Below are 24,557 nucleotides of genomic sequence, written 5' to 3' on the forward strand. Positions count from 1 at the left end.
AATCAACATCTAAAAAGCCGCTTACAACAGGCACTATAAATACCACACACAGAACAGCACATATTCTGCTAGAGAGAGGTTTTATTTATTTTATTTTGTCAAGCAATTATAAGATAACAGGTATAAGTATAAATATAGTTATGAATACATGAAATGGATACATATAAGAAAAATAAAAAGAAACAATAGGACAGGGACCGTAGGCACTTTGGTGCGCTTATGCAGACCTCTTAGGAAAGGGGTGAGGTCAATAATAGACAGTCTAAGGTTACAGTTTTTGGGGTTTGGGGAAGAAACCAGAGTGAGGTAGAGTATTCCAGATGTTGACCACTCTGTTGCTGAAGTCGTATTTCCTGCAATCAAGTTTGGTGCGGTTTACCTTGAGTTTGTATCTATTGTGTGCTCTTGTATTGTTATGGTTGAAGCTGAAGTATTCATTGACAGGTAGGACATTGCAATATATAATTTTATGTACTATACTTAGATCAGACTGAAGGCATAGTAGTTCTAGGTTTTCTAGGTCTAGAATTTCAAGTCTGGTGGCATAAAGTATTCTGCAACAAGTAGGAGCGGAGAACTCTTCTTGTGAAATATTTCTGGACTTTCTCCACTGTATTAATATCAGACACGTAATGCAGGTTCCAGACTGATGAGCTGTATTCAAGTATTGGTCTAGCAAAAGTTTTGTATGCTCTAATTAGTAGTGTGATATTAGCTGAGAAAAAGCTATGCAGGATTAGGTTAACAACTCTTAATGCCTTTTTGGCTATGTAGTTACAGTGGGCTCTAGCACTTAAGAGTCTTAGCACTTAAGTTCCCTGAAGATGGGCTGCAGCATGAGTCTGAAAGCTCGGAAGACAAAACCTCTGATCCTATTGACTGACCCACATTGGATCCAGACAGCATTTCATCTCCTAGGGAGAAAAAATTGAGCCCCTGATTTTTTGGGTTAATCTACCCGCGCCACTACCACCAGAGGCAATGGTGAATTTCTGCTCATTCTGAAGAAAGAGGAACATTTCAATTTCATTCTCTCTGGGATGGTGCTAATTACACAACATGCACGATACAATGAAATTACTAAAACAAAATGAGATGCACCAAAATACTGGCACTACATGTGATTATTAAGAATAAGATCAAAGCAAGACTGAGATTTATACAGCTGAAAAATACTATCAGTTGCAGATCTTAGCTGCATCATTTCCTCTTTGCTTCCTGTGACAGACTATAGAAGTAGGGCATCTGATTAGCCCAATACCTTAGGCCTTGTTTTATCTGGTAATGGATATGTGAAATGTATAAAACTGATAAAGGAAGTCAAAAGTAATTTTGTACCCTGTATATTATTTTATCCTGAACTTTCCCAAAAACACGAAAACAGCCCTTTTTCACGAATAGAACTTCAGATAAGCTTCTGATCGAAATCATCAGAAAAAGATGAGGTACCCAGCTTTGGGTGATGTCTTATAAGGAGAGATTTGGTTCTTACCATTTTTGTTTTCCTTCCTCTATAATAGGGAGCCTTTACCACTAAGTCCTATTTCTAGACACAGTGGGAACTGTATACCGAAATATATCGACAAGGTCTTGTTTACAAAGATGAAAAGCAACAGCAGTTTAGCTTGCCTCTTAAGGTAACCAACAAAATGAATAACAGCAAGAGCTCATCAAATTTCCAGCAGGAGGCTGTAATCAAGTAGAGAATGTTCAGAAGAAGCAATAACTCACAGCATCCAGCAGCCACGGTTTCATCAGCCCCGTCAGGACAATCTCTATCTCCATCACATAGCCAGCGTTGTGGGACACACAGGTAGGTGTTTGGGCACTGGAAGGTTCCTGCAGCACAAGTAGTATGATCTAAAGAAGCAAAGAAACACACAAAAAAAGAGGAATGGGTACTGAGCCTGACAAAATCAAAAATCGGGAATTTGTGATTTTTCTCATCACCTTCCCACATTTTTTCTACATCATATGTGCATTTCACACATCCACCATTTTTTTTTCTCAGCTGCTACTGGAACTAAGAAATCTTTAATCTCAGCTTTTCTTTTCCTTCCTTTTTTATAAACGACGTTTAAAAAACCCTTTCAGAACATCAAAAATTACTTGAATCAGGAGCAAATTTTTATTTCTTTATGGAATGTAAAGACTACTTCAGTCATCTGACTTAAGCAGTGTTTAGGAGCATGAGATGAAGCCAATACAACAGTAAAATACAGTGAAAGTGTAAATCAACAATGAAAGTGTAAAGTTACAATTAATCATAGAAGGGGTTATAATATTCCAGGCATCAGGAGTTCTACAGTGTTCAAACCCAAAAGGCATCTAAAGAACCACCAAGCTTCCAGAATGCCATGACAATGGAAGCTACCTTTGCGGGGTTGCGGGGGGGAGGAGGAGAAGGGAGAAAGCAATCTGTTACAGTAGAGGGGAAGCCCTTATCACCTGTCGCTATAAGCAGCAACTTCAGCAGAAATGTGCTTTGGGCTGGAGCTGGCAAAATCTAAAACAAACCAGAGACTCTCAGAGACAGCTAAACCCTGAGCCATGAAGTTTTACTAAACCAGGACCTTGAATGGCATTTCAGAAACAGAAAGGTAACCAATGCAATCTCATAGCTACGGCATTATATGACATATTGAGCCTGTCCAGCTAACTGGAGAGCTGAAAACAAACTATAGTGATTAAATGGGAATTGACAAGGGTATGCATGAGTGGCTAATTTCTCATCCAAAATAATGGGTGGGCTGAAGCTGATGATATCGCGGAACTCTACAGTACTGTATTCTGTTAGTTTCTGTTGGGAAGACATCTTGAGTACTAGAAGCATCACCAGAAATAATTTCATCAGAAATCATACTCTGAATTAGGCATTACTTCAATCTTGCACTGAATTGCACTCTTTAGGATAATGTATAAGCAACTTGGACTAAAAAATGTTCAATCCACCTTTCAACACCGATTACCATATTTGTTTCTTTGATTTGTTACAAAGCATCTCTCATCACAATCAAAACCACACAGGTTATTTTAAACTAGTAAATGGCATGGATGGGCAAATTAAGGCTCTGGCACCAAACCTTATCCCTAGTTTCATTTTAGACTCTCTGTATTCCCCTCTAATCACCTTTACTCAAGATCGATGGAAGTTTCCTGCCTTTTTTGAGGTAGAAATCACAAGGGAACTATAGCCCAAGTTATATCATAGATTTAACATTTTTTAAAGAAGGAAAAATAAAAAAATCTAAGAAAAATCTAAGTCTAAAAACCCATGACCATGGTTATGACAGAAATCTGCCCACTTGAATAATTTCCCCACCCATTACAATAGCAATAGCATTTAGATTTGTAATTGTCCCATAGCACTTTACAGAACTCTCTGGACAGTTTACAGAGTCAGCATTTGGCCCCCCAAAACAATCTGGGACTTCATTTTACCGACCTCAGAAGGATGGAAGGCTGAGTCAACCTTGAGCCAAGTTTGAACTGAGCTCCAGTTTGTGAGCAGAGTTAGCCCGCAATACTGCATTCTAACCACTTCACTACTGCAGACCTTCAATCCTGTCATGTTAAGAGGATCTCCCAGATACCAACTGATGGTTCACCTCATCAAACACTTGATTCCTTTCATGATGTCACAAACACCTTGTTCTTAGCATCAATCACTCAACCTTTATCTCTATCTATTTCCATCCAATCCTATCCGACTCCTTTCGATACATCCACATTTTCCTTTTTGTATGTATTTTGTTAGGTTCTAACTATTTTTACTAGCTTGCCGTCTCTTCTTCCTAAAATCAGAAACAAAACTTACGGCAACGGTGGTCTTCATCAGAGCCATCACCACAGTCATCTGCACCATCGCACACCCACTGTTTAGAGATGCACCGATGATTATTGCATTCAAACTTCACTGGGAAGCAGAACTTATCTGGAAAAAGAAATTGGGCATTGTTATAGCCACTTCCAAACAATTCCAAAGTTTCTCACAAAGAAGTCCACAAAATTGGAATATTTTTTTCCAGATTTATTTAGTGCATGGCATACCGTGCATGGCCTAGCAATATATATTACCATTTCATCTAGAAGTCAATAGAAAGAAATGTTAAAAAATCTATGTTCAAATACCAATATCTAGGCCATCTAATCGTTGAAGGGCAGCATCGTTTATATTTTTAAAAATTAGACATTGGACCGGAATATGCTCTCAGCTTACAGCTGGTCATGACGATCTACAGTTTGATGTAGGATGCAAGGAATTACACTGAGGGGAGGATACTATGCCCCATTTATACAGAGAGTCCTGACAGACACCATACGTAAGGTGCAAATCCTATTCAGGTTAGCCATTGCTGGCAGCCAGACTACTTTGTAGGCTTTCCTGGCTTTCAAAATACATGGCAAAGAAATTGAAAACAAAAACCAGACCTTTTGAGGCCCAAATGACTAGAGAGATTGCAAATGTTTTCAACCCCTCCACCCTCTGGAATTTACTGATTATTCTATTTTAGAAACTCATTTATGGAAAAGAAAAACAACACAGTGACTTACTGCAGTGGGTTTCATCCTCTCCATTCTCACAGTCATTCTCTTTATCACAAGTCCAGGTCATGGGAATACATCTCCCACTTGGACAGGCAAAGTAGTTAGCTGGGCACTTAGATTTTCTTGTGCCTGGGAAAGACAATGGGCCAAAGTGAGGGGGGGGGGGGAATAGAAAATAGCAAATCCATTACATTGTATTTTGTTGGTGGGAACAGAGAAAGAGAAGTATTACACAATGGTCAAAGGCTCTATGTTGGTATCTTTGTTGTCAGATAAATGAATGGATGGGGGCAAGCAAAGAAGAAGGGCATTCTACATTTTGTTAGCAGCCAAGCTTTCTTTTTTAAAGGTATAATTAAACCTACAGGCAGACTAGCAACCATACACAGAAAGATAAGACAAACAGACACACATACATATACACACTCACTCCTCTACATTTCTACTCAAGAAGTCCCTAGAGTAACTTACAAGCAATCTAAAATGTAGCAGAAAAATCCATATAAAATAAACACATTGCTAAAATGCCCCATAGCAATAAAAACAATCAGTGTGCTCTACTGATTCCAAAAATTTACAATTACTTATGTTCCGTCTTCCAAGGCAGCAATGTCTGAATAGTTTAAAGAGTAAGGCAAAGGTCCTCGGTCTCACTAGAAACTTTTTTCCCCCCTTGTAAAACCTCTTTTTAAGAAAAAGGAATATAGAGTACAGACTTAATAGATGGGGTATGTGTGCAGGTTATTCACATTTTAGATCACCCTTCCCTTTCCCAAGATAGTGGAGTGGGAAAGATCAGGTTGACCAAGGAAGGATTTTTATTTAGCTTAATGGCTAAGTATGCTAGCCTGCTTGTATATACATATTCTCTGAATGCTTGGTCCATTTCACCAGAGTTCAAGGTCCTTCGGGGTTTGGATGGGGAGAAGGGTGGTTTTCATTGGAAGATGCTCACCTGGACAATCCTGCTCATCTGAATAGTCGCCACAGTCATTGCTGCCATCACATACCCAGGATGGAGCATAACACATCGATGTATGCTCACATTTCTGAAAATTGACATTTTTCACTCCCAATCTGAAAAAGCTGCTACAGTCAGTGGCAGCTAACAAAAGAGAAGAAACAAACTGAACGTATGTAAATTCTGAGAAACTTACTGAACAGGCCTAATGGAGCAAAAGTACTCCTACAAATCATGCCATTGCCAGTTGCATTCAAAAATGTGGAGCCGCAGAATAATGTCATCTCAATCTATAACCCTTAGTGGCATTCATACTGCAGTTATTTTATATCCTGTCTTTCAGGGTAAAGTTCTCAACAAAGAAGCTTATCAGAATAGGCACAATTGAAAATAAAAACAAAGAATATTTAAAAACAAAGAAGGGGTTGGTGGGGGGAATGGGAGAGTGACCCCCAGAGGACAGGTTTTTCTTTATCAAATAGGCAGGCACATTTCAATGGGGGGGGAAATGTTATCTCTTCCACAAGCTTGGGTGTCATGTATAGTAGCAGCCAGCATTGGAAAAATGGGGAAACAATCCACTAGCTAGCTTGGGTTATACTGTTTCCCAGAAGCCCTTCCTTTCACCAAAGAGAGGGACTTGTGTTTTGGCTGCTTGATGAAGTATCTTTCCTCTTGATAGTGTCACTCATCATACAATGGAAAGCAGGTGATTGAATATTAACAAAGGAGTTCCCCAATTACAATGGCAACAGAGTACTAAGGCACATTCAGCTTGATGTGATAGCCCATTTTTCCTAATTATGTTAGCCCCTCTTATTGGTATACCCCAGCAATCCAATTCTGACTCAATGGTATAAAATATGGGACATTTTAGTGTCATGTTCAATAATGGAACTATGATTCTTGGCATAGCTGCATAATGGACATCTCTTGCACTTTCCCAGCTTAGCATAACAAGAACATTTACTATTGAATTTTCTTGAAGAGGTCAAAATCCACAAGGTTTTTATAGAGATCACCCCTTCCAATTTTTCCACATCAGAAAACGCACTGCTAAACACCTATCTAGGACTATATTAGGGATTTTGAGGGGGGTGGGGGCTCTAGAATCCCAAAGCATTCCTTCTGAAGGCAGAGTGACCTTCACTGGCCAAAGGCCACAAGGATTATCTACAATAACTTACAACTAGGAGTTGGATTCAAAAATTCCAGCAACCGGTTCGCTGCCCAGTTGCTGGGTGGAACTGGCCATGGTGAGTGCGGCCTACCGGAACTTCTGGTCGGTTCAAACACTGGTTTGGTGAACCAGACGCAAATTTAACATCCACTTCACCCGAACTGGTCCGAACTGGTAGAATCCCAACCCTGCCTACAACCCTACAGCCATTCCGACAGTTTGAAGTTACAGCAGCACTGAAAAAAGTGACTTATGACTGTTTTTAACTTGCAACTGTTGCAGCATCCCCATGGTCATATTATCAAACTTTGACCGCTTGGCAACTGACTCATATTTATGACAGTTGCAGGGTCCTGAAGTCACATGATCACCTTTTGTGACCTTCTGACAAGCAGAGTCATTGGGGAAGCCAGATTCACTTAACAACTGTGTTACTAACTTTACAACTGCAGTGATTCACTTAACAATTGTGGCAAGAAAGGTCATAAAATGGGGCAAAGCTCACTTAACAACTGTACCGCTTAGCAACAGAAATTTTGGGCTCAATTGTGGTTGTAAGTTGAGGATAATTAGCACTGGGTGAGTGAACTGACTAGGTAAAGCCTGCATAGGATTATAAAATGGGGTGGGGGGCACAGTGAAAAAGACATCTTATCAACATTTTATGTGCCACCTGTGCAACACTCACTGCAGTTCATTTCGTCAGAAGCATCTTCACAGTCAATCTGTTGGTTGCAGCGGCTGGAATTGCTAATACATGTCCCATCCCGGCAGCGGAATTCAGCAGGAGCACAGCTTGTCTCTGGAAAGAATGGGCCAGACCAGTCATTATGGGTCATTCTGGCAACTGCCTTCATTTTCTTTTGCTGCCCTTCCTCTGGGAGGAAGGCAAAATAAAAAAATTGCCAGAGCACTGGCAATATCCCTGAGTTAATTCCCTTTCTTCCCTTTAAGCCAGTGGTTCTCAACCTGGGGGTCGCGACCCCTTTGGGGGTCGAATGACCCTTTCACAGGGGTTGCCTAGGACCACCGGAAAACACATATTTTTGATGGTCTCAGGAACCGAACCATAATTTTATGGTTGGAGGTCACCATAACATGAGGAACTGTATTAAACGGTTGCGGCATTAGGAAGGTTGAGAACCACTGCTTTAAGCCATTTCCCAGTGTAGGAATGGCCTATAAAACAACAAGAGTTTTCAAATACTGGATGAGGGGGCTGTTGAAGGAGGAGGCTGTGTGAGCTTTAGCATTTGGAGGCAACCAGCAGAGCAGACAAACAAGCAGCTCTGCTGCTGAATTTAGGAGCGAAAAGGAGTAAAACCTTACAAAGGCAAAGCTCATGCCTCTTAAAGAAAATGCTGGGTAACTTGGAAAAACAAAACAGAAAAACAAAAAGATTTTCTGTGTCCGGTATTTAATGGGAGCTTCAATGACTTTAATTTGATTGACAAGACAAAAAAGAATCCCGCTCCCCATGCTCCAAAATGTCCAGGTCATATACACATTTTCCCTACTGCCTGCATCCCAATGCCACATTTTTTATCCTTGAAATATGTCCCAAAGAAGGTTAGGTTGGGGCAGATTGGAAAGACAGAGGAGGGTCAAGCAAGATTTAACACAGGAGGCACTTTATGGGGCCCAGCTAGCATTTTTTTCTGTACATGTTTAATAATTTAGTTTAAATTAATTACTGAACTGTTTCAGAAAACAGTTGCTAAGTATTATTATAGTGCTTTAGAAAAGAAGTGAAAGGGCATATACGTCCTGACTGGCTTCCCCTCTTAAAGCTTACTGTTGCAAGGCACTTCATCTGAGTTGTCCCCACAGTCATCCACACCATTGCACCAGTCCTTGATGGGTATACACCGTTTGTTGGCACAGTGCAAGTAGCCCTTCTTACACTTGCGGCTGTCTGCAAGGCAAAATAAGCAACAGAGAGAACAGGGAGTGAGTAGCTGAAAGACAATGGATCGGAACGTAATTTAATTATCAACGGAGTGAAGCAAGTACTAGCAAGCCTCTGAGTAGAAAGGAAGGTCAGCAGGTTTGTTACATCTACCTCCTCTCAGCTTGGAGCTGGATGAAAAAAAAAATGCAACAGGCATTCCCTACTCCGGAATTCCAGGAGACTGAACATTTTGCTGGAAAAGGAGCTATAGTGCTCTGCCTACATTCACAAAGTGTTGCATAAAGAATAGCTGTGTGGTGCACAGAAACAAGCCCCTGACTCTTCTCTTTCAGTTAGGAGCTTCAGATTTTTATGAAGTTTCCCGCTCAAAGGGGGAAAGTCAAGCTGAATGTCAGGTTTCAGCAGAGCCTAGGGGTTGAGAAGGATTAGGGGTTTGTCTTTTTTTAAAATTCCAACTTTAGTAACCCTGGAGTGAGTTCATTCTGTCCACCAGTTTTCGCTTCCATGCAAAAGGTACGTGACAAATTTATCAAATCTTATTTTGAAAAACCCTCAAACTACAAACTTAAGAGTGAAACAAAAAAGCACTCTTTTTAAACTTGAAGAGAAGAAAAAAAAATATTCCAACAATCTTCCTGATAACCTGTCAAGCAATGGATAAATTCTTCTCCAAGATATGCCCAGAAATACAGAATTATTTAATCTAGAGCAGAAAAGCTGGCTGGGAGAATTCTCAGAGTTGAAGTAGAATGTTACTTCAAATAAATCCCTTTTTAGTTTTGGGAGTGTGGCTCGAGGCTCATGATTTAATTGGAGTAAATGCCGGAATCCTGACAGCGACAGTCTTAAAGTTGCAAGGTTTTGAAACATTGGTCTAGAATATTAAAACATCTCCACAAGCAGGCTAGCTAAAGGAAGGAGAAAAGAAGAAAAATGAGAGAGAGAGAAAAAAATCTTACTGCAGTAGGATGGCTTTTCATCTGATCTGTCTTTGCAGTGGGCCACACGATCGCAGGTTTCACTGAAGTCAATGCAATCGCCATTTCCACATTCAAACTCATTGTGTACATTACAGGTGGAGTTGGAAGCTAAGGAAGGGAGAACACCACATATTTGTGAAAACACACCCATCTCTCAACTCCCATTTTACTGAAATGTGCCCCGAAATCCCATTCAGAAGATACATTTTAGACTAGACACCTGCTGTATCAAGTGAAAAAGCTCTTGTAAGTCCATGCAGAAAGATCAATAGCTAAACTTCTGAACAATAAAAAACTGGCAAAATATCAGTGCAGAAACCCTGGACACTTCGGCTAACTACATGCACCCCTATTTCCCTCTATGTCACACTCATCATAAGAAATGAGCAGCAGCAAGAGCTTTCTTTCCAGAAATCAGATGGCTCTTTTCTCTAGGCACTGTTTAGTGCCTGCCATGTTAAACTGCTTCTTGGAATGAGAATCTCTACTGAATTTATTAAAATCACACACTCATCTCCTTGGCTCCCGAGAATACTCACAGCACTGCCCTCTACTCATTCTGGGATAATTGCTGCATGGTACATGTGCTTTAGGACAAAATACAATTTGTGGATTTTCTCCTGTTGTCCCCAGATCCAAAGAGGCTTTGAAGACCAAACCCTGGATGAGTAGATCTCTCATTCTGTGCCTGCTCAGTATGAGTGTATTTCATAGGAACTATCATCCCAGTTCACATGCTTTTATTCCATTCATGTTTCATTACCCAGTGTGAATACTTACCTCTGCAGGTAAGGTCCTCCTGAAGAGTTCTGCCTCCCCGGCAAGAGCATGTCACTTCTCCATTGGCTGAGAGGAGGCACAGATCCTGGCAACCACCATTGTTTAGTCTGCACAGAGATAGCTCACCTAAGTGGAAGAAAACCAGAGTAAGGAGAATGAAGCCCATAAATAAATGGGGTTGGAGATATACAGTAGATTGGAACTATCTAAAAGTGGTGATGAAAGGTTGGTTGACTGGGCATTTAATGTAGTTTCCAGGTATTTTTGTTTGAAAACCACATCAACAAATAACTGAACCACACCATCTATTTTCAAAACTGAGTCAGACTTTTTTTCTGGGAAAGACTGAAAGCTAATCATATTTCTTTCCACTTGTCTCGGCATGGGTCTTATGTGAAAAGCCTGCCAGGATAAAGCCCTAAGCTTTAGTTGGGTTTGTGATTAAGCTGAGCCTCAACTACGTACCACTGATAAATAATCTATCTAGGTCAGAAAATTAAACTCTTACATAGTCACTATCAGTGTCAGAAATAATGTAATTCACCTGATACTGCAGAATATGAAAAAGCAATAGAACAACAAGTTGTTTCAGGCTGTTTTACTCTACATCAGGAGTCTTCAAACTCGACAGCTTTAAGACTTGTAGACTTCAACTCCCAGAATTCCTCCTCCAGTCATATTAGCTCAGAAATTTTGAGAACTGAATTTCACAAGGCTTAAACTTGCCAAGTTTGAAGAGCCTTGCTCTACATTGATCTTACTATCAGGGCACGAGAGCCCTGTGTTTCTTTTACACAACACAAATCAACCTGTATATTTTTTAATCTGACTACAGTGCAACAAGTAATATAGAAATGGTTAACAATGTCTGTGATTTCTCAGTGCTCAGATTGGAGTTTTCACGCTGAGAAACAATTACCAGTTATTGATAGAAAGGAGTAAGGGGAAAAGGTTGAAAGGAAAATAGTCAGGGGAAAATATGGTTTGTTTGCTTTATGAGGGCTGATTTGAGAGACAAAATGTTGTGCAAGGTAGACATTTGGGTAAAACAGTTAAAAACCTGTATCATGCTGTGCGAGGCCAAAGATGAGCAATGTTTGGGAAACACTCAAATAAAAATAAGCCAAATATCAAGTGACGTCTTTCTCCCCAAAAAGAGAGAGTAAGATTATCAGTGCTAATATAATGCGAATGGATAATAAAATAATCTGCACAGGAACACTCGGAAAGATCTAAGAGTTCTCCCTTTAGGGCCAGCAAAAAAAAAAAGAAGAGTTGCCTCAGAATTCATTGCTGCAGTGCTGATTCAAGCAACGGTAAGGTTGTTGTGAGAAGTGTAAAATCACTGTCAACTCTAAAGAAAATGGGCCATTTTGGAGGCTTCAGGGTTGCCACAATGTGAAGATGGGATAGGGACGGGGAACACTGTTAGATAGGTTTTTTTTGTAGCCAAAACAAAATGGTTTCCTGTGGGAACCAAGGACATTCCAACAGGTGGCTGGGGAGAGGAAAAGTCTGGTTACCAAGCGACTAGCCAGTACCTTTACTGGACAATGTGATTGATTGTTTGGCAAAAGGGGAAACTTTCACTTTTTAATCAGATGAAAATCACAGGAACTTTAAGAGTTGGTTTTCACAAATTATGCCAATATGATATCGCCAAAAAAAATGTCCTTTGAGGAATATGCTTGCCTTGGAGTTCTGCTTTCTGTGGAGTTACTGCTTGGAACCCTGACAATAACCTTATAAGGCTGGGGTCTTCAAACTTGACAGCTTTAAGACTTGTGGGACTTCAACTCCCAGAATGCCTTCCCCAGTCATGCTAGCTGAGGAATTCTGGGAATTGAAGTCCACCAGTCTTAAACTTGCCAAGTTTGAAGACCCTTGTTATAAGGAATGCCCACCCCTTCCCCATGGCAGACTGCCACCCACACCCTCCCCAAAGGGTAAGTGGTTCTTCTTACAGCTGTTGGTGTCATTGGCCACGGCAATGATTCCCATAGGTTGCTGGGGGATGTCAGTGCGTAGGTGTTTCATGCCAGAGCCCACATATTTGTTGGCACGCTGCACAGCACGACGCACCCAGTCTGTCCAGAAGATATTGTCACCATAGACAGCCAAGCCGAAGGGGTGCACTGGCTCTGCTTTCAAGATCACCTGTTGGATGTTATCACAGTATTAGCAGGGAAGAAGCAGGATGTCAATAGCCAGATATTATCATCTTAAACCCATTCCTTCTACGCATTAATGGGCAATGGCTTCTCGCCAAGCATTTTCTCTTAATCTTCCTTTTTTCCCCTTACTCAGTATTCCATAAATAATAAGGGAACCTGCTGCTTTCCAGAAGTAATTGCAATGAATTTAACTGCAACTTCTACTTGAGATGTTGGAAAGGAGCATCCACCTGACAGATCTGAAAGGAAGATGCTTGTAATCTTCACACAATCAACATGATGCAGTAATTTTAGCACTGGATAGCATGTGACACTGCAGATCTAAGTCTCTACCTCCACTCAGCTCTGAGCTCTTGGCCCAGTGACTTCCCTCTCAGCCTTATCTCCACCATGCTGTTGCTATGACAATACATTTGAGAAAGAGATTAAATACAGAGACCTTGGCTCTTTTTCAGGACCTGATCACGAGATACAATTCAGGTAAGCAACTAATGGAAAAGAGGTAAGAAAAGCAAATAGCTTGTAGGAATGAGTTAGAATTGACCACATAAGCTCTCTGAAAACTTATACCCGAGGTTCATAGGAGGAACTGGAGGAATACACAACTACTTCATATCATGTCTGACAAACTTATTTGCAGTGTATCCTCTTTATCAAAATGGAAAGACAGGATGGACATACAGTACACATCAAGGTCAAAAAGCAAGCTTTCACTATGGCTTTATTCTCTTCTCGTTCTCCATATATGCTGGAAATAAATTCCCAGAATTATTAGTCGCCATGCTGGCCAAGAATTCTGGGACTGATAGCACCAACATATCCAGAAGATATTATACCAGGGAAGCCTGCTTTGCAGGCTTTCTGGGGGTGGGTGGGGGGAAGCACAGTTGATAGAACTATGGGACATACATATCGTTTGGAGCCATCATATTCACATCGCTCTATCTTGTCCAGGGTGGCATCAGAAAAGTAGATTTTCTCTGCCTTGTGGTCAATGGCCAGACCGTTGGGTGTGCGGATGTCTTTGTCAATGATGGTGATCATGTTGGCCCCTGTCAGCGTAGCTCGCATGATGCTGGGATGTTGTTCATTCCAGTTGGTCCAGAACATCAGGCTGGAGGAGAGGAGAAAACAAATTACAGAGGAAAAGTGCTGCGTAAGTTGAAAGAGGGAAAGCTGAGGCACTGGGCGGAGGTGGTTTCTCCTGGATCTCCAGTTGCTGGTATGTTCCCTGCATCCTTATTAGAGAAAGGAAGATCTAGCTATGGCAATATATGATGCTACAGCAAAACTAATCTAGGCTTCACTGCTGTAATCAGCTTCATATAGTCTGAACAATATTTAGAATGTGATCCCAAACCATGACAGATAGGCTTATGAAGGCTGTTTGTAACAGAGATTATACTTATTTTAATTTTAAACCGCAGAATTGGCTGTTAACTTATATTCACTCAGTTTTAAGGCGCCCTAGTGGTCTTGTGATTAAAATGCAGTATTGCAGGCTAACTCTGCCTATAGTCAGTAGTTCAATCCTGATGGGGCTCAAGGTTGACTCAGCCTTCCATCCTTCTGAGGTGAGTAAAATGAGGACCCAGATTATTGGGAGCCAATATGCTGATGTTATAAACCATAGAGAGAGTCCTGCAAAGCGTTATGGGGCAGTATTAAGTCTAAGTGCTATTGCTATTACTATTTAAATAATGATGGCCTTTAAAGTTCACAGCCTGAGATGTGAAAATCACTGGGCTACTTCAGATATATAATTCAGTGACAGACACAGGCCTCAAATTAATGTATCCCATTCCTTATACCCCCTTTAGCACAGCTATAAAGGGGAAATTGTAAATATTCCATTTGAATTTTAGAGAATTAGTTTATTATATTCAAACCTAACCTATGATTCATCTTAAGTTATATTGGCTGAGCAAACCAGTAAGTTATAATTTGAAGATGGCTTACTTTCAGTAATGCATAATCCAAAGTAACCACAATTTATCCAAGTGTATGATGCTAAGCAAAAATGAAATATTTTCTATTTCATCTGCAGACTCACGAGAAAGGAATGCATATGCTGAAGGATTGCATAGATGACACTGTTCATTGCTAAATCCAAACTTATTTCACGCCTTAAGCTTATCAAAGCAAGGCTAATTCAGGAGCTCTTCATCCATACAAGTGTGGGGCAGAAAAGATAACCTTTCTAATGTGGCAACTTTTATTTGGAAAATTCAGGAGTTGAATTTTTTTTTTTAAAAAAAAGAAGAAGGGCATAGGACTTGTGAATATATTTAGCATGGTGGTTGGTTTAGCAATGCTGTTATGTGCTTATTCTTGTTTTAATGGATTCAGGTTATTTTAAGTCTGTCAACTGATGTAAAATCCTTACAGGAAAGAAGTATGAAGAACAAAATATATGTATAATCAAATGAACAAGGAAATAAATGAGTGTATGAATGAGCCCTAGTGATTCTGAAGTGTTGTTTTTCAGTCACCCAAGGGATACTAGAACTTACTTCTGGCATTCATCCAGTACGAAGGCTCGAGGGTGGTCATCTCCGGACATAGTGATCACCGTTTCTCTTTCAAAAGCTCCCACACGTGTCTGGTTCACAGTATGCCGTGTGATGGTAGAAGTAGTGTAGCTTGTCCAGTATAAGGCGTCCCAGCCTCGGTGATAAGCCAATCCCTCAACAGAACCAACATCTGTTAAAGGGAAAATGGGATTTGTTACTTAGTATGTCCAGTTCCCAATTCTCACTTCTTTATTCTTGTTCTGAGCCACTCCTCGTTATTCTGAGCCCCTTTCTTATTTTGTCCTGATATTGCCTCACAGTCAATATCACTTTTCCCCAGTACAACTGACCCAACAAAACAGAAAACATTTGAAATGAACTATGGGGTAGTCCTCAACTTACGACAGTTTGTTCAGTGACCGTTCGATGTTACAATGGCACTGGTAAAAATTGACTTATGACCATTTTTCACACTTATGACCTTTGCAACATCTCCACAGTCACATGATTTACATTTGGATGCTTGACAACTGATGCACATTTATGATAGTGGCAGTGTCCTGGAGTCATGTGATTCCCCTTTTGCGACCTTCTGACAAGCAAAGTCAATGGGGAAACTAGATTCACTTAACAACTGCATTCCTAATTGAATGCCTGCGGTGTGATTCACTTCACAACTGTGGCAAGAAAAAATTGTAAAATGGGGCAAAACTCACTTAACAAATTTCTCACTTAGCAACATAAATGTTGGGGTCAACAGTGGTCTTAAGCTGAGGACTATCCGTATCTGTATTATCTGCTACCATGAAAGCTACCCCACCTGACTTCAACAAATGGGAAGAGTGATCTCCCATTTCCCTGCTGCTAGGCACAAAAGCGTGGTTTAGTTTTGTCCCCTTCTTGAGAAACCCATGCCATTCTAATTATACGCCCGTAATTCCTCAGAGAGGATTCTGATTATATGTTGCTGCTTCTTTCTGCCTTTCATCTTAAATAAATGTGGGAGTGGAAATGCCATCACAGACTTATATCTGGTTTCGCTCATCCTTCAAAATTAGCAAGGAAAATAAAGAAAGCTATCTTGATAAGCAATTTTCAATGCATCTCAAAATATAGAGCACAGAATACCCCAAATTTAGGGTACATTCAAAGTGACAATAAAGTTATTCTAAGTTATTCTAAGTCACGTTTATTAACTGACTGAGCCCCAATCTGATTCAAGGCCCACAAATCTTACTACCTTTCATTATAATTGGAAGAGTTTTGGGGAGCCCTACAGTGGCCCATATTGCACCACTGCTCTGTAAGCTGCACTGGCTGCCAGTTTGCTTCGAATGCAATTCAAGGTGTTGGTTGTTACCTTTAAAGCCCTGCATGGCATGGGGCCAGGTTATTTAGAAAACTGTCTCACGCAGAGGTGGTATTCATCAGGTTCTGATCAGTTCTGGAGAACCGGTAGTGGAAATTTTGAGTAGTTCGGAGAACCGGCAAATACCACCTCTGACTGGCCCCGCCCCCATCTATTCTCTGCCTCCCGAGTCCCAGCTGATTGGCTGGGTCTTCTTTGGTTGCCCTGCACAGGAGAACGAAGCTGGAAAGCAGGTTAATGGGGTGGGGAGGAAATGGGATTTTGCAGTAACCTTCCCCCAGGAGTGGGGAGGGAATAGTACAGTACTACAGTATCCTTCCCCTGCCACGCCCACAGAACTGGTAGCAAAAAATGTTTGAATCCCATCACTGTTCTCACTCCACTGGGACTGGCCCATCCCACACGTGTTGGCCTGCCCTTTGGAAATCTTGCCCTCTTGAGATGAAATGGGCTTCCACCCTTCTGACCTGGCTCTATCGGATAGCTTGGGGCCTCAAGAGGGAACCATCACACTGGAGGTGATTGATGAATTAAAAGGCAATCCCACTTCATGCACCCTGTTGCCCCCTTTTTGAACCATTTTTGAACTATAATTTTATTTTGACTCTGGTTTCTATTTTTGATTGTTTTAGAAATATTTATCTTTTATGGTTTTAATGCTTTTAATGGTGTCAGCCACTCCGAGTCACTTTGAAATGAGATGGGTGGCAAATAAATCTAACAAACAAACAAACACGGATGGGGAACCTGTGGCCATCTAGCTGTTGCTGAAAGTCAGTGCCCTAGCAGGTCAGAATGGCAAAAGATGACAGGTGCTGAAGTTCACCCATATCTGGAAATTAATTCACACCACACACCCCCATGTTTCCTTTCACTGGACTGACTGATTAATGGTAGAAAAACAACACTTGGACAAGTCACTTGGCAGTTTTCCATCTAGGAATGCCGATACCCTCCCTCAAGTTAATAAACAAAAGGGGACTAATTGGTTCATCTCAAAATGAAATGAATCCATCATCTCCTGGTAGGCCCCAAGCCACTGTTTGAAAAAGCAAATGAGACACGCAGGGTACGAGCTTGATTTCCTTCCTTGCTAGCAGCTAACAAATGCCCACAAGCAGAAAAGGGTTTTAAATCTCATTAAAACCATTGCCATAATTTATACGTACAACTCAATACGCAAGAAAAGAAGGGAGATTCTTTTTGCTGGAAGCAGAACGGGACAAACTTATGAAAGAAACGTGAGAAATCAACAAGAAATAAGAGAAATATGACCGTGCCTTTCTCAGCACATTCCCAAAATTCGGTTACATGCATGAGCTGCTAGCAACAACATGATGTCCCGTGGCTCTAATTTTTGAAACCCCTTAGAACTAATCTGTGGGCAGTGCTCATATTTAGTAATCCACTTGGTTGGTAGGGAGCAGGGTCACTCTGTGCTGTATCCAGGAAAGTGAAGAAAGACCCAAAGAATTATCCAAAGGTAATTCTTGAAAGCACCTAGCAACCACTTAATGCAACACACAGTAGGGGGTTCCCAAACCTTTCATCATCACATCTTTTTAGTTTTTAGAAACTTTTACATCTCCCATTCCCTTACTCACTTTTAATTTTTAAAACAATCAAGTCATAATTACAATTAAAAATAAACTTGACCTAGGTTTTCATTTCTAATGAAACTAAGCACAAATGGTTTTGCTTGTAAGAAGGATTTAATGAAAACATAATTTCATTCCATTACTAAGCTTGATTCTTTTTCTTAGTAATGTTTAAAAAGCTTTATCTGTGGTATGCAGAAGAAAAAAGAAGAACAATGCATACCAGTCCTTGCCTAGTTTTCAATTAAATTGGAAAACGCTTCACCTAAAATTCCCCCAAGCTTGAACTTCTGAAATTATCTTTTCCACTTGAACTATGTTTTATATTGAATGCTTGTTGTTGCAATATCTCTGGCTGTGAATTGACATTACTGGTTGGCCTGAGTACTAATTTATGAATAATATTGCCAGAAAAGTTTTCTGGGAAATAGCAGATGAACTAATGTGCAAGGCAATTTATGTGAAGCCCAATTGTGTTCTTTAAATCTTCCCTATAATGTTCAGGAATAGGAAAATGTTGGAAAAGATGAAAAATTAATATTCTCTGTTTCTGTTCAACTGGACTGTTTTTCTGTAAACATGTGTATGGCAAAAAGACCTGCAAAGTCTTGTATTAACAAAAATTTACACATAGCAATAGCACTTAAGCTTATATACCACTTCACAGTCCTTTACAGCCCTCTTAACGGTTTACAGAGTCAGCCTATTGCCCCCAACAAGCCTCAATTTATTGACCTTCGAAGGACGGAAATGACAAAGCTGTCAAATCACATAATTTATTTGGAAGGTTTTTAGCACCAAATGCTTAATTGTGTATGAAGCAATAAGCTGTGGTTACTGGGTTTTTCCCCTTTCACCTCTTTTAACAAATTCAGCTTGAGCTTATTATGCTGCCCATGATACACTTTTTAAATAGATTTGCTGAATGTTCTCTAAGGCCGGCTTCTCACATCTAGTCTAACACTATCCTTATACACATATATAACTTACTGTCCATTGCTTGAAAGTGGCTTGGGTTTTCCTCCCAAGTTCCCCATATCATCTGAAAGGGCAACCTGAAGGAAATAGGGGCCTTTGGAATTTCCCAATTAAACCAATAAGAATGGGATTTGTATTTAAGACGGGGAATCTCCAGACAATAAGAATGGAAGGCTCTGACACATTCCTCGAACATTCATTGGTTGAATCCTTCTAGCAGACTACCAGTCTAGGAGCAGTAAGGGAAAGTTTTGATTTCTAATTCCTTATTGAATTTGAACTCTAGAAAGATATTTATTGCTTAATTTGCTTCTCAACCATCCTTTCTTTATTCTTGTTCTGAGACACTCAATTCATTTTTCTGAGTCTCTTTCTTATCTTTTCTGATATTGCCTTCAGGCTAGTAACCACAATCAATCAAATCAGTTTTTGAGTGCTTCCTCCTAGCCCCAGTACAATTGATTTAACAAAGCAGAGGTTTGCCTAGTGAGATATTTTGCTTTAGTATGTATTTTATTAGGGATTCAACCCTGAAAAACAGTTCCACCAAGGCTTATTATCTACCTGGTAACCATCCTGAGGGCAAACTCCTGAAGAATTTGGCATAACCGCACAACATAGGAATTATCCTAATACTCCAATGATAATTTTCTAATGAGTCTTGTATGCCCACAGCTATTTTACAGAAAATACAATTAAATGGGTGAAAGGACCAATAGAGCTTTCTTCACACCTTTGAGGAAATTCAACATTTGGCATTCAACACAAATGCCCCAAACTGGCAAGTATCAGCATATATTCCTGGCCACAAAAAGACACAACCAATATGGATGTATATATACTAATGCCAGAATATGGTACGATTGGTTCTCATTAGAGATCTGCATTCCATGAAAATCACTCTTATCTAGAGCTGTGTTTACCAGATTCTTACAGCATGTCATTCTTCTAAATGATCATCTTTTCCCTGACAAAAGACTCTTCAGTTTGGAATATATATTCTGTAGAAGGGAATCAGATACCTAGGGTTCACCCATATTTTCAAGAGAGATTCCACTCAGATTCTATTCTGTTCCCTGAATTGCTCTTTATATAGAGAGTTGGCTTGTCTTTTTAGTTTTGGGTGTTGAACTTCCTAGTCTTCCCAAGAACTTCTTTCAGAATTCCCTGAGGATCAGGTAGTTCATTCCACAGTCATTGAGTCTGGAATCATGTTTGAGCAATAAAAGCAGATACTGTGTCCAAGAATCCTCTCAAACTGGGAAAGTCTTGTCCCAGGATAATGTCATAAAGCAATTCAGGGGTCGTCCTACCCATAGAAAAAGGCTTGTTCCTCCCTCCCCAACTTCCACTGGGACCTTAGCTACAGTCATAAACCTGGATTTACCACGAGTTTCTAAAATATACATCTGTTCTCTTGAGAGATGTACCCTGGGAAAATAAAAATGCATTGAATTAAAATACATCTGTATCAAGAAGGGCTTTCAATGCTTAGCCACTGACTACTGCAGTTATCAGTTGTAGTTTAATTGCAGAAGCAAAGTATCAACCACCTGATATTCAGCTAAGGGACACTGCCAAATTCCTCCTATATGACAATGGGAACATACTTAATATTTTTTTAAAAAACTTCAATTTTACAGAAAGGTTTTCCCATTTAGGCCTTATATGGTCGTTTTACTTCAGGAAGAACCTGGGCAATATTGTACTATTGACTAGCACTTAAATAGGATTCTGCTTTCTCCCATAGACTATGGAGCAAATGTTGTGTGCTGAAGTAATTGAAATTAATAGGGCCATAGATACATAACTATAAGAGTTTATTTAAAAGCTTATAACTACTAGCAGAGCTATGTATTAATAGCTTTAGGAGGAACTAATAAATATTAAACAGGGAAATGGGGAATTAGGAGTATTATTATTCCTAATTCATGTTCAGAACTATGTTAAATTTTTTACAATAATTTCATTATGAAAATTACATCTTACAATTCAGACCTTTGCTACGGTTATAAATACTGGTGAAGAGCTTACTCTATCACTTCTTGGTTATCTCTTGAAAAGTTCTGGGAAACTAAAAAAGTTTGCCTACATTGTATGACTTTGAAGTACCATCCAAATACTGATTTTGGAATGTTTGTTATAATAACAATTATCACTATCATCATCTTTTCAAAACATGTATAATTACATAAAGATGCACAGTAGAAACTAATTCTTGGTTGTTGCTTCTTCTCTGCATATTATATTCTAATTTGCCTCTTTGATTACATATGGAAGAGAGTTACTTCAAAAAGTCCCCCCTACTTCTACAGCCGTTGACTTCCTAGAGTTTGGAAAGGCAAACAGAAGAACAGAAGGGGGGGGGAGGAAACATGCTTGATGAATATGAATGAAATTCTTTTCTGTTCAAATGCAGGAAGTTCGGAATCAGTGTATTGTCTGAATGCTGAAAAGCTTTTCCTTGCAAAAAAGCCCAAGTTATCTTATTGTCAGCTCAGTGTCTGTTTTAGAGATGAAACCAGATGTCATAAATGAAAGAACTGTTGTGGGACACTGTTACTCTTCCGGTGCCTTTCTCTGCTCCAGCCAATGGTAGGAGGACAAAGCAAAACATAGCATTGCATGATAACAACATGTCATACATTGTGTTGTAACAGATGTCATCTGAAGGAGATACGGAATGGAGATTATTCTATGCCACTTGCAGTGTCTAAGTGTTCCTGGAGATAAGTATTGCTATACCATTTAATTCTTTTCCCTAATGGAAAATTATCTGGCAACTCACAGTCAAGAGCAGTCTGATTTATAAGAACTGTCAAAATCCCCTAAAAGTATAGATATGCTTTCTTCCCTCCTAACAGATTAAACAGCAAAAGAGAAAGAAGGCTTCACCACTCAGCTCTTCCTCCAGGTAATAACTGTTCCTGGGAGGGGGGCTTTAGAAGAAGGTCACATTTTATCCACACAGTCCATTGTTTCTGAAATTGTTGCAGTGCTATCTATAGTAATAGGCACTGCACATTTTTTAAAAAGAACGTTTAAGGAATTTTTGCATATTAAGTAAGAAATCAGAATGCAATCCATATGATGAGTTAAGGAATGTGTATACTCTCTCTCTAACTTTCAGGTCAAAGTATCTGCATATCATCCACTAATTTAAATCAGCTGAGAATAAGATCGGAATGGTTGTCATAAGGGCAGAATTAAAGAAACTTTTAATTCAACAGACTAGCCTGCAGCCTGTTGTTAGGTGATAAATACCAGAAGTGGAAAACAAAGTTATTTTATGGCTGAGACAAATTATAGGTGTACTGCATAGTTCAACCACAGTATATGGATTATTTTTCTGCACTTTGAACAAATCATTAAGACACATCAGCTAGGATAATGATACAAATGCAGCCAAAACAAGCTGTGACCAAGTTTTTGCCTCACGAAATGTCCCTGACAGTGGAGTGATGTAATCCACTTATAGTTTGTGAGCTATAATCTTCATGAACAATACACTACATTCCAGAAGAACTAGACAGGCTGTGTTTCAGCAAGGACAAAACTGGGAAGATATTTGTTTAGGTCACAACAAAACCCACAGGGATCCCGGGGTGATTTTATAAGGCAGCTAAAGCAAGGCTGATGAGAGTTGCCACTTCTCTCCCTAAACCAGGGGTGTCCAACCTTGGCAACTTTAAGACTTGTGGACTTCAACTCCCAGAATTCCTCAGCCAGCTGGCTGAGGAATTCTGGGAGTTGAAGTCCACAAGTCTTAAAGTGCCAAGGTTGGACACCCTGCCCTAAACTGTCTCCTAAACAGCTGTCAGAGTGGCCCACTAAGCCCTGTTCTTTTTAGTCCTTTCTTTCCCTCCCTCAACTACACCACTGCTAGTATCCCTAAGTTTTCCCACTGACCCAATTCCCAGATTTTCCCTGATCTGTTTTCCTGGCTTTTCCTGTTCTTCCTTTAACCCCAAAACACAAATTTCATTGTGGTCTTTATCCAAAACAAAACAGCCATGTTTCACTCTGTATCTACACCAAGCATACATATTTCCTTTGGACATTAATTATCTGAGATGAGCTGTTCCTTATACAGATCATTCATCCAACTCTCTTCCTACGGCTGAACTGCAGCAACTTCTCCCTCCTGTTAGTGAACCAATCTGGATGATCCACCAATGTTGGTGAAGCCCAAAGTGAACAGAAGCTGGACAGGAATCCCATCAATCAGAAGGAAAGTTGCACAACTATATTATCAAATATAGCTATTTCAGGAAACATTCCAACTATTGAAAGAAAATCCAGTGAGCTAGCCTTTATAAGTTCTCCTGAATGCAGAGACTTAAACAATAGTCATTTAACATCCTGGAATTTTGGCTTTTAATAAAAGTGATCTGCTTCAACGCCACAGCCCTGGAAATGTGAGGCTCCCTTATTCTGCAGATCCCTCAACCCACACAAAAATAATCTTTCCATGTAACTGCTGTTCTGAGAGTTTCTCTTTGTGGTGACGCATTTATTTCTGGAGCTTTCCTCCAATCGGATTGCCGCTTTGGTGGAAGCAGCCAGAAGATGAAGAAGGTGGGAGGGAACATCCCAAAGTAACTTACTTTCAACTATAGTCCTTCGCCCAGTTCCATCATCATTGATTTGCTGGATGTTGCCAAAGTGAATGTCACTGTAGAAGATGCGGTTGCTGCCCTTGCTGCTATAGCGGTAATCAAAAGCCAAGGCAATGACGTTTTTCATGTGCTCGCTGTCTTCAAACGGCTTAATGGGTGCATTGAGATTGTTCTCATCGGATAAGTGGATACTTTTGAGAATGGTCCGTTCTGAATAGAGCAGGTACCCATCATAGTCACGGCAGGTTACACCATCCTCAGAGAGCATTCCGTGGGCACAGGCACAGGTCCGCTGACCTCCTCCTCGATACAGACACAATTGCTGACAGTCGCCATTATTCAGCGCGCACACATTGGTACCTGTAGAAAAGGGATACGAGGAAAATCAGCCAGCGTTAGGTTGGTTTACAACCTGCTTCTACGTCTCTGGAGGTTTTAAACTCAGGTAACAAATTCCATCTCCACTGCCCATACTGCCCCTCAGCCCCTTCTGTGTGCAGGATTCTTCACATACCCTTTTGCCTGGCTCTGTTGAACACCTTGATGTCCTTCAGCTGCACTCCTATTCCTGTGCGTAGAGACACAATTTCTGATGCATTGTCCTTGCTGCCCCTCTTAATGGATCCATTTGCATGAGTCCTAGGAGGAGGCACAGATAAGCATGCAACTATGAGATATTCTACTCTGCCAGCATAGCTCTTGCATAACAAAACACAACGAGGAAAACTATTGTTTACAACACTGTGCCAGAAATCTTCAGTTCACACGTATGCTTAAACGGGCATGCATTCTGATATATTAATTATCTTACACACAAATATTATGGGTATCCATCCATCACCTCAATTAACAGATCTAAAACTGGACACAGGCACATGTGTATCTGTAAAACTCAGCATGTTTCCACTTCAAAAGACCGAATTAGGTTTGCATGGAAGGGGTTTG

General features: G+C 40.2%; 1 protein-coding gene across 3 annotated transcripts in view; it reads right to left on the reverse strand.

The window, feature by feature from the left end:
* Positions 1 to 24,557, reverse strand: part of LRP1 (LDL receptor related protein 1) — a 311,480-nt gene that overhangs the window by 51,844 nt on the left and 235,079 nt on the right. For all 3 annotated transcript variants that reach the window (XM_087925459.1, XM_026713764.2, XM_026713763.2), the window contains 13 exons: positions 24,127 to 24,251; positions 23,601 to 23,972; positions 15,049 to 15,238; positions 13,445 to 13,649; positions 12,326 to 12,518; positions 10,362 to 10,487; positions 9,561 to 9,689; positions 8,485 to 8,604; positions 7,378 to 7,491; positions 5,504 to 5,653; positions 4,555 to 4,677; positions 3,818 to 3,934; positions 1,732 to 1,860 (listed from right to left, as the gene is read on the reverse strand). In XM_087925459.1, the coding sequence (XP_087781585.1) occupies positions 1,732 to 1,860; positions 3,818 to 3,934; positions 4,555 to 4,677; positions 5,504 to 5,653; positions 7,378 to 7,491; positions 8,485 to 8,604; positions 9,561 to 9,689; positions 10,362 to 10,487; positions 12,326 to 12,518; positions 13,445 to 13,649; positions 15,049 to 15,238; positions 23,601 to 23,972; positions 24,127 to 24,251 (2,093 nt within the window). The remainder of the gene's footprint in view (positions 1 to 1,731; positions 1,861 to 3,817; positions 3,935 to 4,554; positions 4,678 to 5,503; positions 5,654 to 7,377; positions 7,492 to 8,484; positions 8,605 to 9,560; positions 9,690 to 10,361; positions 10,488 to 12,325; positions 12,519 to 13,444; positions 13,650 to 15,048; positions 15,239 to 23,600; positions 23,973 to 24,126; positions 24,252 to 24,557) is intronic.

This window comes from Pseudonaja textilis, chromosome 2 (genome assembly GCF_049901715.1).
Source record: "Pseudonaja textilis isolate UNSWEBS1 chromosome 2, rPseTex1.2, whole genome shotgun sequence".
Taxonomy (NCBI): Eukaryota; Metazoa; Chordata; class Lepidosauria; order Squamata; family Elapidae; genus Pseudonaja; species Pseudonaja textilis.